Consider the following 15117-nt stretch of genomic DNA (forward strand, 5'->3'; position numbering starts at 1 on the left):
GCGCACGGTGCCAGGCACTGGGTGTACAGCAATGGGCATGGAGACATGGTCTCTCCTTCCTTGGCTCGCAAACTGCTCAGAAAGGCTAATCTAACAGCCGCCATACGTGTGACTATATAACCACTCACAGTGACCAGTGCCACGAAAGGGTGTCCTCTAGTAAGAGAGGCGATCTGGTAGAAAGGGCGGGAAAAAGGCTTCCTTGAGAAACCTCACTTGTGTGGTAGCCACAGAAAATTAGAGGCTGGAACCTGGAGTGTGGGGAAGGACGTCAGAGAAGCAGAAGGAAGAACGGTTTGTGTAAAGGTCCTTGTTGGTGAGTTAGGGGTAAGAGGAGTCAGCTTGGCTGGAGGGCAGACAGCAAAGCGAAGCCAGGTAGGAGATGATGCTAGGAAGGTGGGGGTGGAGGGGGCAGGTCTTGGGAGGACTTGAGAACCCTAAGGTGTGTGTGTGACGGGCGCTGAGCACAGGCCCAGAGCTTTGCTCACGCTAGGCAAGTTCTCCGTTACTGAGCCATGTCTCCAGCAGAGAAAGGGGTTTGGTGTGAGAGGTGAAGGATGCTTTCGAAGGGCTTTGTCAGGACAGTGGCTGGTTAGAGCTGTGTTTTGGATGCATTGGCTCTCTGGTGGAGAGTGTATTGAAAAGGGACAAGACTGGGAGCAGGGCCGGTAAGGACCTACGGCAGCACCCATGGGAGAGGAGAGATTGGCCAGGGGATCGAGTGGGACTGCAGAGAAAGGGCTGGGCTGGGGGCTAGGCCTGAAAACATGGGGTGTGGCGGTCTACTTGCAGAGTTTAGCCGTTCCCTGAAGTGAATGTGGGATGGGGTAAGTTGTGAGATCATTTTTGGACCCGTTTGAGTGCCTCTGCGATGTGTGCACAGGGCTGGGAATAGGGAGACAGGAAGGAGTTCTCAGTGTGGAGAGCCACAGGGGAGACAATACACCAGAAACATAGCGCTCAGGCCTAGACTCGAGAACCTCAAATGCTACAGACAAGGGCTGGAGGGATGGCTTAGCAGTTAAGGCATTTGCCTGCAAAGCCAAAGGACCAAGGTTCGGTTCCCCAAGACCCACATTAGCCAGATGCACTAGGGGGCGCACGTGTCTGGAGTTCATTTGCAGTGGCTGGAGGCCCTGACGTGCTCTTTCTTTCTTTCTCTCTCTCTTTCTCTCTCTCCTTCTCTATCAAATAAATAAATAAATAATAAAATAAATAAATAAATAAATAAAAAGCTACAGACGAGGAAAGGCCGAGTGGAATTTCAGGGAGGGCGGTAACCCAGAGGCAGAGCATTGTGGTTACAGGAAGGATAGAGGAGCTGGGCAGGTGGCTCACATTGTAATCCTGGCATTCGGGAGACTTAAGACAGGGAGTATCGTGAGCTTCTTTGGAAGTTCTCTGTGTATCCTCAGGGTGTCCTCAAATTCATGGTGATCCTTCTATGTCTGCCTCCCAAGTGCTGGGATTAAAGGCATGGGCCACCACACCTGGCTCATGGGTTTGAAGCCAGCCAGGGTTACAGGAGAAGGAGAATGAGAAGTAAAGGAAGAGGAGAACAGCAGCAGCATCGGAGGGACTGCAGAGAAGGAAAGATCCTCTGGCCTGATGAGACCCAGGGACCTCATGGCAATGCCATCTGGCTGGGCTGAAGACCCACTCACTAGACAAGGTGGAGGAAGGAGAAACTGGGTGAAGATGATGGGTTCCTGATCTCAAAAGAGGTGAAACTAGACCATGTGTGATGGCGCACACCTTCAACCCCAGCACTCGAGAGGCAGAGGTAGGATCACCATGAGACTACATAGTGAATTCCAGGTCAGCCTGAGCTAGAGTGAGACCCTACCTCAAAAAAAAAATAAATAAATAAATTTAAAAAACTAAGGAAGCCACATAGGTGGGCAGGATCTGGTTGGAAGTAAAGGATTGAAGGCCTGGAGCGACGAGTTCCCTGACACCGAGACTTTCTGAGGTGGGGACAGCAGGCTGGGAGGCCTGGGGTGCTCTGAAAATGTAGTCCAGTACAGGGACTGAGGTTCTCATGGGAGAAGAGGATGATGGAGGATTCAGAGTGATGATGGTCAAGGGCAAGAGCATCTGAGAAGTCAGGGCTGAAGGAATCACACACACAGGCTGAGGTGAGAGCTGGGTGAGAAGTCAGGGCTGAGGGAATCACACACACAGGCTGAGGTGAGAGCTGGGTGAGAAGTCAGGGCTGAGGGAATCACACACAGGCTGAGGTGAGAGCTGGGTGAGAAGTCAGGGCTGAGGGAATCACACACAGGCTGAGGTGAAAGCTGGGTGAGAAGTCAGGGCTGAGGGAGTCACACACAGGCTGAGGTGAGAACTGGGTGAAAAGTTAGGGCTGAGGGAGTCACACACAGAACTGAGGTGAGAGCTGGGTGAGAAGTCAGGGCTGAGGGAGTCACACACAGGCTGAGGTGAGAACTGGGTGAAAAGTTAGGGCTGAGGGAGTCACACACAGAACTGAGGTGAGAGCTGGGTGAGAAGTCAGGGCTGCGGGAGTCACACACAGGCTGAGGTGAGAGCTGGGTGAGAAGTCAGGGCTGCGGGAGTCACACACAGGCTGAGGTGAGAGCTGGGTGAGAAAACATGAGGCAGGAGGAAAACACGATGGGAATGAGGAGTGGCTGCCTTGAGCAGGGTGGAGGTGCCAGCCTTGAGGAGGAAGGTCAGCCTGAGTGGCTTCAGTAAGCAAAGCCACCAACCTGGTCTTGGGGGAAGAGAGAACAGCTCCCCTAGGGAGTCTGCAGGGAAAGCTAGTTTAGAAAGCATCCAAGGCATGGGGGACAGAGGTCAGTACAGAAACCCTCCAGGCTCAAGTGTGGCGGAGGATAGATGGGCGTGAATGGACACTAGCTTGGGAGCATCTGCCTGGGAACCCCACAATGAAGGCACTCTTGATCCCATTTGCAAGCAAGGAAAACAGAGGCAGGGACAAAGAGAGGTGACATGATTTACTCAAGGTTAGAGTTCACAACCACTTATTATCAAGCGATGATCATTAAGCTCAGCTTCAGAGCAGTTTGCAGGTCAGGCTGACTCTTGAGGAAGGAGTTTCGCCTTTCTGCCTGCATCAGCCCTGTGGGAGCAGTTCCTCCCCAGGAAGGACAGGGAGTTGACTCACCTCCCCAAATGTAGTGCTTCAGGCCTGAAGCCTGACATTATGATTCTCCCCCTATGCCCCCCACCAAAAAAAGAGGGTGGAGCTGACACCAGGCTACCTGTTAAGCCTGGCCCCAGGCTGTGAGGACACATCCCTGCGTAGTGACCCAGGGAAAGGAAGATAGGTGGTGCGTAGAAGCCAGGTGAGTGTGGTGGTCCTCGGGGTCAAGGACCAGACCCTTGTCCCACTCTTGATCCCAGAAGGGCCAGATGACCTGTGATGGCTGAAGTGTTTTCAGTCAGCCCTGGTGACAGGGTTTGGGGCAGAGCTGGGCTTTAGAAATGTGGGGGTTCCTGTGCCTGGCTGTGGGGCAGCAGGATCCATGCAGCTGGCTTGCCTGCTCCGCAGCACTCTGAGCTCCCAGTGGCTGTGGGCGGAGTGATCTCCGGTCCCTTCCGGACCAGCCTAAGTCCTTTGTCCGCAGCGGTCGATACTTGCTGGCCACTCTCTGGAGACTGTCTAGCCCTGCATCCCAGCCTCATAGTACCCCAGCTTGCTGCTGCACCTCTCTGTGCGCGACGTCTCATTAAACAGCCACTTGCAGCAAGAGAGAAAGAGACCCGTGTGGTCACACTGGGGAGGGCCATGCCCTCGGCCTGATATTCTGCTCTCTGTGGAAAGCATTTTTTTTTTTTTTTTTTTTTAGTCCTAGCTGGCCTTGAACTTGTGATCCTCCTGTCTCAGCCTCCAGAGTACTGGGATTAGAGGTGTGCTCCTCCACATCAGACCCTGTTTTGAAATCTTAACCCAATTTTGGATGAGAAACACATACCTGTTCAGCTTGCTCAGGGCCCCACAGAGCCTGCAGCCATCACTGAACGGGAGCAGGCGTACATCTGCCACAGAGTCTCGTTGCATGATAAATGCATTATCTGCCTAAAGCGCTCAGCACATTAAAGAAGAAACAACTGGGAAACGAATGCCTGTTGTCCCTTATGGTCAGGCCATCCCCATGTGGTGATGTGTGACAAATGACCCAAGAATGACAGACTGAGAGCACCTGGCAGGAAGGGTGTTTGAGAGTGCTTTAAGGGAAATGGGGGGGCGTGTCTGCTCCCCGAGACCCCGAAGAAGTTTGTTCCATAGCTGGTGATCCACGCAGTGGTCCAGACCCCGCTGCCACACCCCCGCAGGGAAAAAAAAAAAAGTCCACTTGGTGAAAGTTGAGGATGTGGGTTCCAGTCTTTATTATGGGGGTGTGGTCTCCACCCCTTAGATGCAGTCCATTTTCAGCGTCTTCCGGGAGCTACCAGGGTGCCAAGGGGGCCTGGATCCATGCCCAGCTGGCACGAGGGCCGCGGAGGGGGCGGGGCCTCGCACGCAGGCGCCCCGCCCCGGTGGCTCAGAGGAAGGGGTTGGTGCCAGCCTGCGGGGGCAGCGGCCCGGCCGAGCCCGACGTGGGTAGCAGAGGCTGCGGCAGGCTCCCCGGCGGCGGGGCGAAGACTCCGGCCTGTGGGAAGACGCTGACCGAGGCGGGGAGGGTGGCGCCCACGGGCACGCTGCTCAGCGGCAGGGGCAGGGAGGCGCTGTAGGTCATGGAGCCCAAGGGCGCCCCGACGGGCCCGCCCGCCGCCGTGCCCAGCGCGGGCGAGCCGGCGCGCATCTGGTTCAGGGTCGGCCGGCCCTGCTCGCCCGCACCAAACGGGTTGCTGGGGGCAGGAGCGCCGAGACCTGCGGGAGGACCAGAGGACAGAGGGCCGGGATTGGCCGCGGGCATGGAGGGGCAGCCCCGCGAGGTCCCAAAAACCGGATGGGGTGGGGTCCTACCTGTCAGGAAGGGGTTCCGGGCCTTTGCAGCCACGGGCGCCTTGACCAGCGAGTCTAGGTTGACCAAGGAAGAGGCCGAGGGGCCCAGGAAGGACTCGGGAGTCCTGCACGGGCGCTCCTCCTTGCTCGGCTCCGTTAGCGCCTCCCCGAGCCCGCCCAGCTCGAAGGCGTCTGGGTCCTTCGTGCCATTTTGCTTGCAGCTGGGGCTGCGGTCTCCAAACAGGTCCAACTCTGGAAGAGACGAGATCACTCAGTGGTGGGGGAGGAAGGAGGGCACGGCTGCCCCTGGGATCTCTCCTAAGGCAAGGGGTGCTGTGACATCCCTTGGCCGCCTACTCACCACCAGGGCTGCCAGGTTTACCAGAGGGTAGGACCTGGGCGCTGTCCGACTGTTCCTTGGTCTCGGAGGATTCTGGAGGTTTGGCAAATGGGTCGAAGGTTGAGGTACCACCTAGAGCTAATCAAATGAGCCGAGATGGGGTGAGCTGGGAGAAGGGGCAGGTGCAGGTCTGACCCTTCCCAGGGATGTAGCCCTCTCACCAGATTGTCCTTGGTATTGGAGGGAGAGGGGACCCAGAAGTCCACAGCCTTTAACCCCCTTGCCTTTCACTTACCAGGGGTGTCAGAGGTCTCCATGGAGGCCCCCCAAGGGTCTGTCCCAGCACTGGGGAGCGTGCGGTGGGGAGACTTTGGTGCCCAGGGGTCTGCGATGAGGAGACCGGCGGGCAGCACTGGGGTCCTGCCCCAGGGCTCAGAGGAAGAGAGAGTAGGAAGCAAGTCCCAAGGCTGGCTTCGGGACAGGACATTTCCAGAAGGGACAGGAGACCAGGGGTCTGCAGAGGGTCCCCAGGAGGAGCCACTGGGCTCTGTGTTTGGCCTGAGACCTAGAAGTGGGCAGGGTCAGCCATAGATGTGATAGCAGGCACACCACGTCCCTGGCCCCAGCCCGAGTAAGGAGGTGTGGGACCCATTTCACAGGTGGGATGCTGACTTGGGACCATGCCATAGGGTGGAACCCTCATTTAGCAAGTTAGCCCAGGAGCAAGGACTCCCAAGTATGGGAGCACCAGCCCCCTGCCCCACCAAGGATCTGCTGACAGGTGAACCGGGCTCCCTGGGCCCTCAGTGCAAAAGCCACACCCCAGAGGCTCAGGGAGGTGGGTTGACTTCGCAGCGACCCTCGGTTATTGGGGGTGGGGGAGACATTTTGCCAGCAATTATCTGGAGGGAAGGGTCTCTCCAGAACCAGCTTGGGAGCAGCCTGAGGCCCACCTGGAATGTCCCATGGGTCCGCAGAGCAGTGTGTGGAGGGCGGGGCTGGTGCGAAGATGTCAGCCAAGTCCAGGATGGAGGACTGTGGAGGGGAGAGGCCGCGTGGCTCAGAAGTGGGCGGGGTCCGGAGAGAAGGCAAGCCTGACCCACAGCCTGATTCTACCTCACTCCCTCCTTTCATCATTCCACAAGCATGCCTTAATGATCCCTCACCTCTGATCAGTGCATCCCGTTTATAAAGCATTTCCTCATTCACTTAGTGCCGGCTTTCATAACAACCCCGTGAGGTGGCTCATGTGCCCACTTTACAGATGAGCCAGTGGAAACCCAGAAAGGTGAAGTAGTTCTCCCCGGAGGTTATGCAGCCAAGGAGAAGCAGAGTTGAGCTAGACCCCAAGCCAGCAAAAGGGGACAGTCAGGGAAAAGATGGAACTTTCATTTTTTTTAATAGTGAGCCTACCTCCCTAGCTTAGTACCCAAGAGACACTGGCCACCATGAATATAGGCAGGAAGGGCACAGAGGTGCCCCATGGGCAACATGAACGTGTGGAAGGTGGTCTTGTTCTCAGTAGCTGCCTGCTCCCCCTCCCAGGGAGCCTACGCCAGCCACTAACCTCCATCCACCTGTCACATGATCCTGTGTCAGAGCTAAAACCTGTCTAAACCATGCTACACAAAAGGGAAACAGAGAGCTGGAGGGATGGTTCAGCATTTAAAGGTGCTTGCTAGCAAAGCCTGACGGCTCAGGTTCAATTCCCCAGTACCCACATAAAACCAGATGCACAAAGTGGTTCATGCACCTGGATTTTGTTTGCATTGTTAGGAGCCCCTGGTGCACACATCCATCCGTCTCTGCCCAAATAAAAAACATATATATTAAAAAAAAGAAAGAAAGAAAGAAAGAAAGAAAGAAAGAAAGAAAGAAAGAAACTGAACCAGGCTTGGTGGCTCACACCTTTAATCCCAGCCCTTGTGAGGCATAAGTAGGAGGATTGCTGTGAGTTTGAGGCCACCCTGAGACTACATAGTAAGTTCCAGATCAGCCTGGGCTAGAGCAAGACCCTACTTGGTAAAACAAAACAAGAAAAGAAAAAAGTGGGGGGGAGGGGGAACCTGAAGCCAGTGAGGTGCCTCAAGTCCAAGTCATAAGATAAGTGACAGCAAGACCAGGATCTCCATCATGGCTGTTGACACGCCACTTCAGTGTTGGCTCAGTCACCAGCCCCCGAGTGTGGGAGCAGGTAGTAATGCACCCCCCGCCCATTTCCCTTTAAGAAACACTTAAGCAGTGCATCCCAAGCTCTGCTCTACGTGCAGGACAACTTGGTCACATCCAGGCCTGGTCAGCTGGGGCACTCCCCGCTGACTCCCCACCTGGCTGGTTTTCAGCTTCTCCTCTTCCTTTCTCTCTTCTCGCACGGGCTCTCGGTCCTGCCGCCGGCGGCTGGTAGCCTCTGCACCATTGGCCACGGGAGAGTCATCTCCCCGCCAGGATCTCACCTCCTGAAGAAGAACCAGGAGAAGGGCATGAAGGAGAACCAAGGCTGGGGTCAGGAGAGCAGGGTGGGAGGCGCCCAGGTTAGCGCAACAGAGCAGATTGCTTAGTGGTTAGTGCGCCAGCTCCTCCACCAGCACCAGAGCAGCACCTCCACCAGGATTGGCACCGACGCTGGCACCGGCAGCCTAGGCAGCTCAGGCCTCTCACTACCTTCTCGTGCTCCTGCCTGCTCAGGCGCAGAGCCAGCTGCAGCTGCAGGTCCTCATCCCTGTGGGAGGCTGGGGGCACGGGCTGTGAGGGAGGAAGAGAGCCGTGAACTTGGCCCAGCAGCGCTCACCGGGGCCCCAGACGCAGTGCAGTCTGGCCCAGGGCGTGGGGATGGAGAGACAGACATGTGAGTGTGGGCAGCGAGCCCTCCGTTTGCCCTGGAGCTGCCGCTGGAGGATCAGGAGGCTGCATCTGAGAACTTCCAGAACTTTCCTATCCCTCCCCTGGGGGGCGCAACTGCTTCCTGTTTGATCTGCCCAGACCCACAGAGGTCATGGCGGACAGTAACCGAGACACTGTCCCCGTTCCCTCAAAGGACAACTGAAGGAAGACTAGAAATCTCGGCGTCCCTCCTCCACCATGAGGAGGCCGCAGGCCCCTAAGGCAGATCTTGGACCCTAAGCACACACTCACCACCCCTTCTGGGCCCAGCCCAAGAGCACTGAAGGTAGGACTCTCTGCCTGAAACAAGCCCATTGACACGGACAGGTTTTGTGCGTGCTGTCTGTGGAGTCCGGGACGGAACCAGGCTCCTGTTCTCTCTCTGCGGCCACAGGCCTCACCTTCTCCGCCTCCTCGCGGCTCATGGCCAGGGCCAGCTGCAGCTGGAGCTCCTCTTCTCCTGAGGTCTGGGGACGCGCCTGCTCCAGGTCTGAGGCATACCGTGGGGATGAGGATGCAGCTATAACAAACATAATGGCTTCTGTGACCAGACCAGTACCCATGGGCCCGTGCCCCTGTGCCTGCCAGAAAGCCAACCAAGGCTTACAGAGGGAACCCAAGGCAAAGGGAACAATGGGACACCGAGGGGTCAAGGAGCCAGGCGGTATACTAAGCACCCCCTGTGGCTTTCCCACTTGAACTGGTGGTGCAGATGTCAGAGGGCAGACAACTCAGGGGGTGGTGCCCTGCCAGCCTCCTCATCAGGACCCAACCCAGGTCTGGCCCCCAGCTCTTCGACATTTCCAGCAGGACCCCATCTAATGGGGGTGGTCACGGCGACTGGGAGACAGAGAGCTGCCAGTCAGACAAGGTCGGTCTCTGAGCCCTGGGAGATCCATCATGGACTTGATGGAAGGGGGGTGTTCTAGCACTCCTTAGGTCACGGAGGCCTCCAGTGCTATGGGACGCAGTCAGGAAGTGCCCAGCCAGCCCTGTTTTCAAGGGCAAGATCTTTTTTTTTTTTTAATTTATTTATTTGAGAGCAACAGAGAGAAAGAGGCAGATAGAGAGAGAGAAAGGGCGTGCCAGAGCCTCCAGCCACTGCAAACGAACTCCAGATGCGTGTGCCCCCTTGTGCATCTGGCTAACGTGGGTCCTGGGGAATCGAGCCTCGAACTGCGGTCCTTAGGCTTCATAGGCAAGCGCTTAACTGCTAAGCCATTTCTGCAGCCCAAGGGCAAGATCTTTGAATAGGGAGAATGCCATGCATCTGAGGAAAGGGTCAAGGGCATGTGCAGACCTAGTCTTACTTAACTTTCTGATCGAATGATGGAGGCAGGCGGGCATATCCCCATTTTACAAGGAGCGGGTTCCCCAGGCTGCGCAACTTGGAAGGGGCAAAATGAATGACATTCCACCCCAGAGCCTGTGCTCCTACCACCATTCCTAATCTTGTCAACAGCTGGCTGACAACGGCAAGAACATGAGCGTGAGATTATTTCAGCTGACTTGCTGAGCACCTACTGTGTGCCAGCACATAGCATTCCTCATCTCGCTGCAGCTTCCCTCTGAAGTAGGGGCTCTTAACTGTGCACTGGGCACGCACACCTCCTCCAAGGTCCCATGCACACACCCACGGGGTTCACTTACACGTGAAGGAGGACGGGGATCCACGAGAGCGGCGGTTGAAGCCCAGCTGCCCACTGCCGATGCTCATGCCCTCCAGCGCCATGCGCTCCTTGGTCTTGAGGGCATGAGTTCGCTCCTGCCGCAGGCGCTCCTCATCCTTGAGCAGGGACATTACCTGCTTGACCTTCTCACGCACATTGACACCCTGGTCCTTGCCGTCCCGGTCGATGTACTGGAAGTCCTTGAGCGTCTGAATGGTGTAGAGATTCTCGCGGCACTGGTGGGCCACGCGCTCGGAGCCCGTCTTCAGCAGGTAGTCCAGTAGAGTAAGGGCCTTGTACACGTGCCGCCAGTTCTTGCCGCTGTCATTGAGTCGCCTCCACAGCATGCCCATGACCTCAGCGAAGGCCACTGTGTTGAAGGTCAGGTCGGCGATCTCTGACATGAGCGAGCTGGGTGGTCCCCAGGGGTCATTGCTGGTGGCCTCGCGCACCTTGATCTCTGCCTCGGAATAGTTGTGGACGATGTTCTTCACCTGGCGTCGCAGTGCGGATGTCGTCATGGCTGGGGACTTGGAGGTGGGTGGCCTCTGCCCCCGCGGGAGGTGGAGGGCTGAGGAGGGCCACCGCCGTGAGGTCACGGTCTCGAAGGATGGGCCGCCGTGCTTTCAGCAGGGCGGCTGTGTCCTTGGGTTCCACATGAGGCTGAGGAAGAAAAGGGTCTGGGACTCAGGGCCAGCAGTCCCCTACTGGGCAGTCAGACAGTGACCAACTAAGGCCTGACCAGAGTCCTTGCTGCCAGGAACAATTTTCATCCACCTCTTGTTTTACTCACAATTCCTAGGCCGCACTAGAATGGCATGCTCCACCTAGCCAACCACTGCATCAGGGCACTGTAATCACTATCTCCAGCCACACATGGGGAGAATGACAGAGTAGGCAACGGCTTGCCTAAGTCTCAGAGCTGGTGAGTGGGAGTACAGCCCCAGGTCCCCCAACCTGAATGTGTGGCTTTGAGGACTCCAAGGTGACCAGCAGGAATGTCACCCTCCCACCTCACTCCTGCTTGGCTCTTTCTGTCTCTTCTGCGATCTTCCCAACTGATCCCTTCACTCTCCTCTTTTCTCTGAGAATATGGCCAATTCTTACAGTTTGACTCATTCAACACCTATCTCCTGGAACCGCTGCTGTTACTGCTGAGGCTGGCACTACATCTGTGGGCCACTGACGTCCAGTTGAGCGGACACAGGCAATCACAGCCCAGGTTGGACATGCCAAGGAGCAAAGAAGGCACAAACTAGGAAAATCATGAAGACTTCCTGGAGGAGGTCCAGGAGACTAGAGACCCAGGTGGAAGAATGAGGAGGCTGAGGGAACCAGCAAGGCGGGAAACGTTGTGAGCCCAGTCAGAAGGCCCAGGGAAGGAGCATGTTGGGAAGTTGTCCCCAGCTAACCCTATATACACATGGGGTGCTCACGTCACAGAGTATGTAGGTGGCAGGGCTGGGACTGACAGCACCTAGATCTTCATGAGACTAATTCAATACTTATTGTCAACGTCATCTAGTTTGGTAATTAGTTAATCTAATGACTTTACAGTCTTGGTCCTACCTTCCCAGCCAGAATGCAAGCTCCCTGAGGGCAGTGATAGTTCAAGTGAGTCCCCAAGTGAAGACTCCAGCAGAGAATCAGGACCAGTTACCTCCCTGCCCACCAGAGAACAGTTCCCCCTACCAGAAACCCAAAGCAGGATCCTCCTGCCACCACCATTCCTCTAGCAATGGTATAGTTGGGTACACATGCGAGTGCGCACGCGCGCGTGTGCACACACACACACACACACACACACACACACACACACACACAGCTGGGCCTGTAGTGCCTTTACTTTCCCACAACTGGATACTGTTCCTCCCAATATCACTCTTTAGCCCCCACCTTGTGCCTCAATTGTCCCCAGGCTGCCACAGGCAGCTATCAGTAGGCTGTCCCACTCCCAGGCCCCAGCTCTGCAGACAAACAGATTTGACTCAGTTCAAAGCGCCCTAACAGGTCTTGGCAGGTCCTATCAGGGCTCAGGTCCCCAGAAGAGCTTAGGTTGGCCAGAGGATGGGATCCTCTGGGAGCTAGAAGGGTACCTGGGCCATATCACTGCTTACCTTCTATCTTCTATCTTCTGTCTGTCTTTCTGTCCAGCCTGTGGCTGGCCTTCTGTGGGGATGCCACAGCCACAACTTGTTTAACTCCTGCCCTCCCTCTTACTAATGACTCAGATCTGTCTTCACCTCCCCAGTGGGAGGGCAGGCTGGCAGAGGCAGGGTCAAGATGGGGAATAATTGTGCGGAAGCCCGCCCCGGTGCATGCTCCTCCCTGCTGGCCTCTGGAACCTGCAGAGCCAGTTGGACATCCTGATTCCACCAGAGCCCTACCTGGGTCTGTCTACCTGGGCCCTCTGGTCCAGGGGCCCAGAAAAGGGTCCCTCCATGTGGGCCCTGTGGCCCTGCCTGGACTTTTCTCCTAAGAAGAAAGTGGGCATTCTCTGCACACCTCTGCTGGAGCTGGGAAAGAAGGGTCAAAAACACAGAAAGGTGGGATAGAGAGATGGCTTAGCAGTTAAGGTGTTTGCCTATGAAGCCTAAGAACCCAGGTTCGATTCTCCAGTATACACATAAGCCAGATGTAAAAGGTAGCGCATTCATCTGGAATTCATTTGCCGTAGCTAGAAACCCTGGCATGCCCATTCCTCCCACTGCCCCCCCCACATCTCTCTCTCAAAAAATAAAAAATATTTAAAAAAAAAAACAAGGATGGCAATGACCTCTGGGATGACTCAGAAGGCACCATAGTGCTGAGAAAAAGTGACAGAGGAGTGCTCAACACTGAGACATATCTATCACACCTTCCAAGGCTCAGGGTCCATTGTGGAAGATGTGACAGGAAGAATGTAACAGCCAAAGGAAGAGTAGGACTGCTTACAATGTGTTCTTCCAGACATAAAATGGTCTGGATACCCATGATCTCACAGTGCCTGACACTACCTACCCAAGACCCTAATAATAGGAGGAAAATATGATGACATCAAAATAAGAGAGAGACTAATTGAGAGGGTGAGGGGATATGATGGACAGTGGAGTTAAGAAGGGGAAAGTAAGGGGGGAGGGAATTATCATGGTTTATTGTCTATAATTATGGAAGTTTTAAAAGAAAATTAAAAATATAAAAATTTAAACACACACACAAAAACAAACAAATAAACAAAAACCAAAAGTCCACAGGGAGCCTGGAGTGCTGCATATCTTTAATCCCAGCTCTTGGGAGGCAGGGGTAGAAGATCCCCCAGCGTTCAAGGCCAGCGTGAGACTACATAGTGAACAGCGAGACCCTACCTTGAAAACAAACAAACAAACAAACAGGGAGCTGCTTGGGCCCCGCCCCCACCACTTCTCCACTCCGTTGGAGTTTGAGGGGTACAGTAGAGAAGAAGAGGGGCAGGGCAAGGTACAGCATGGTTCTGGAGTAGGGAAGGAAGGCCGGGAGGAGCGGCTGGGAGCCCTGCCAGCGGTGGTTACAAGCAGAGGGTTTTATCGAACACAATATGCCCAGGAATAAAAAGGAGTGAAACACAAGCCCAGCTGCCGATAAGGCGGTGGCAGCGGCCCCAGGCAGCGGGTATGGAATTACTGCAGTGACCTTGAGCCAGACCCTGCTGGGTAGAGGAAAGGACGCAGAAGCTAGGGCCAGGGGAGGCCGCTTCAGAGATGAGGAGAGGAAGGCAGGAGGCAGGGGGGGACTGGCAGAGGTGGAACTTAGGCTGGGCTGGGGGATAAGGGTAAAGTACAAACCATTTCCCATATACCGGGCTCCCAGGAGAACTGGGGGAGGGGACTTCTCGGGACACTGGCCCAGAGGGATGCCAGGGTAGGGGCTGGAGAGATTCCCAAAAGTCAGCTCACCAAGGAAGCAGATGGCATCCCCAGGGTGGGGGCTCAGAGAGATGGAGGGAACCGGAGTCGTCCAATCACATGCATGAGTTTGCCAAAGTGCATGTGCGCCCCCAGCAGCCAGCACCCCTCTCTAACCTCTGCCCCCGACAGAGCCAGTGTGAGCAGCGGGGAAGTGGCAGTGCCCTTTCTGCTGCTGGAGGGGCAGGGGACTGAGCGCTAGCCCTCGGCTGTCTGGTTTCATCGACCCTGGGGCAGCTGAGCTCCGGGAGCACCAGCACCCGAAAGGGGCTGAGGACCGTCCTGGGATTAAAGGTGCAGGAGAGGTTGAGGGAACTGCAGGAAGGTGTCAGAATCAGAGAAGAATACCGCCCCAAACAAGAGAGTCCTGGGATGCCCGACCCCCCCCCCCCCCCCCCCGTCCCTTCCTGAGGGTGGCGGGAAGGTAGGGAGGGGCACAGGTAAGAAGTCTCGAGGTCCTCTATAGCTTTGCTCTGTCGTCCTACCCTTTTTCAAGTGAAGAAGATTACGCCCCGAGCCAACTCCCCCCCCCCCCAACCTCCGGGCTGGGTGCCTCCACGGCCCACCCCGCCCGCCCCCGGGAGGATGCTTACCTCCGGCGCGGGCTCCCTTGCCCCGGCCCAAGCGGCCTCCGCAGTGACCCTCTGACCCCAAGGGGACGGCGCAGCCTCTGGGGCGGCTCCAGAGCCATCCACCATGGACCCTCGTCCAGGAGCCCCACCCTCTCCCTCTTCAGGGAGGCTAAGACCCCTCTGAAGGGCAGCAGGGTCCCCCCCAGTAGCCGCAGCTGAGCCGCGGGCTGGCGCCTCCTGGACTCCCGCCGGCCGCACGCCCGGGAGGAAAGTTGCTCGGCTGGCCCGGCAGGTCTGCCTCGGCGGTAACAGGACCCAGGAGGACGCAGGGCGGGCGGGCGGGCCGGTTAACCCCTTCCTGCTGCCAGCAGGGTGAAGGTGCCTGGTGCCTTCGCAGAGGTGGAGGCCTGCCTGCCAGCCAGCCTAACCTACTGGGCAAACCCAGGGGGCAGATCTGGACGTGACCCACTCCCGGTTCGTAGGGAGTTAACCCTTCCTCGGCTGGAAACGGGGAGCATTTCCAACACCTCCGCCACACCCTGCCTCTCCTCCTCTGGACCAGGAGGACCCCTCTTTGGTGGGCGCCCAACTGGCTTCCTCAACCACCCTGAGGGGCGTGGGGATTTTGTCTCCCTAACTCAGGGAGGGAGTGCCCTGCCCACTCTGAATTTCTTTCTCCTACTGTATCTCAACTGCAGGGAGCTGGGGGCCCATGAATGCCCTTGCCAGAAATACCAGCGTGAACCCTAGGGGCTTCCAGCCACCCTACACACCGTGGCTGCTCTTACAGCACCAGTCCACC

General features: G+C 56.5%; 1 protein-coding gene across 3 annotated transcripts; it reads right to left on the bottom strand.

Moving 5' to 3' along the window:
• Positions 1-3827: 3827 nt before the first annotated feature.
• On the bottom strand, positions 3828-14581 carry Epn3 (epsin 3). 3 transcript variants are annotated; one of them, XM_045158920.1, is made up of 10 exons: positions 14337-14581; positions 9804-10486; positions 8555-8673; positions 7935-8015; positions 7601-7729; positions 6227-6308; positions 5569-5838; positions 5295-5411; positions 4955-5185; positions 3828-4858 (listed from the first exon to the last, which is right to left on the bottom strand). In XM_045158920.1, the coding sequence occupies exons 2-10, from the start codon at positions 10342-10344 to the stop codon at positions 4530-4532; spliced, it is 1899 nt and encodes a 632-aa protein (XP_045014855.1). In that variant the 5' UTR covers positions 10345-10486; positions 14337-14581; the 3' UTR covers positions 3828-4529. The 3 variants fall into 3 exon arrangements, with proteins under 3 accessions (XP_045014855.1, XP_045014856.1, XP_045014857.1); XM_045158921.1 differs by lacking the exon at positions 14337-14581 and adding an exon at positions 13735-14033; XM_045158922.1 differs by lacking the exon at positions 14337-14581 and adding an exon at positions 11941-12040.
• Between the last annotated feature and the right edge of the window lie 536 nt (positions 14582-15117).

The sequence above is a fragment of the Jaculus jaculus genome, chromosome 9 (assembly GCF_020740685.1).
Source record: "Jaculus jaculus isolate mJacJac1 chromosome 9, mJacJac1.mat.Y.cur, whole genome shotgun sequence".
NCBI lineage: Eukaryota > Metazoa > Chordata > Mammalia > Rodentia > Dipodidae > Jaculus > Jaculus jaculus.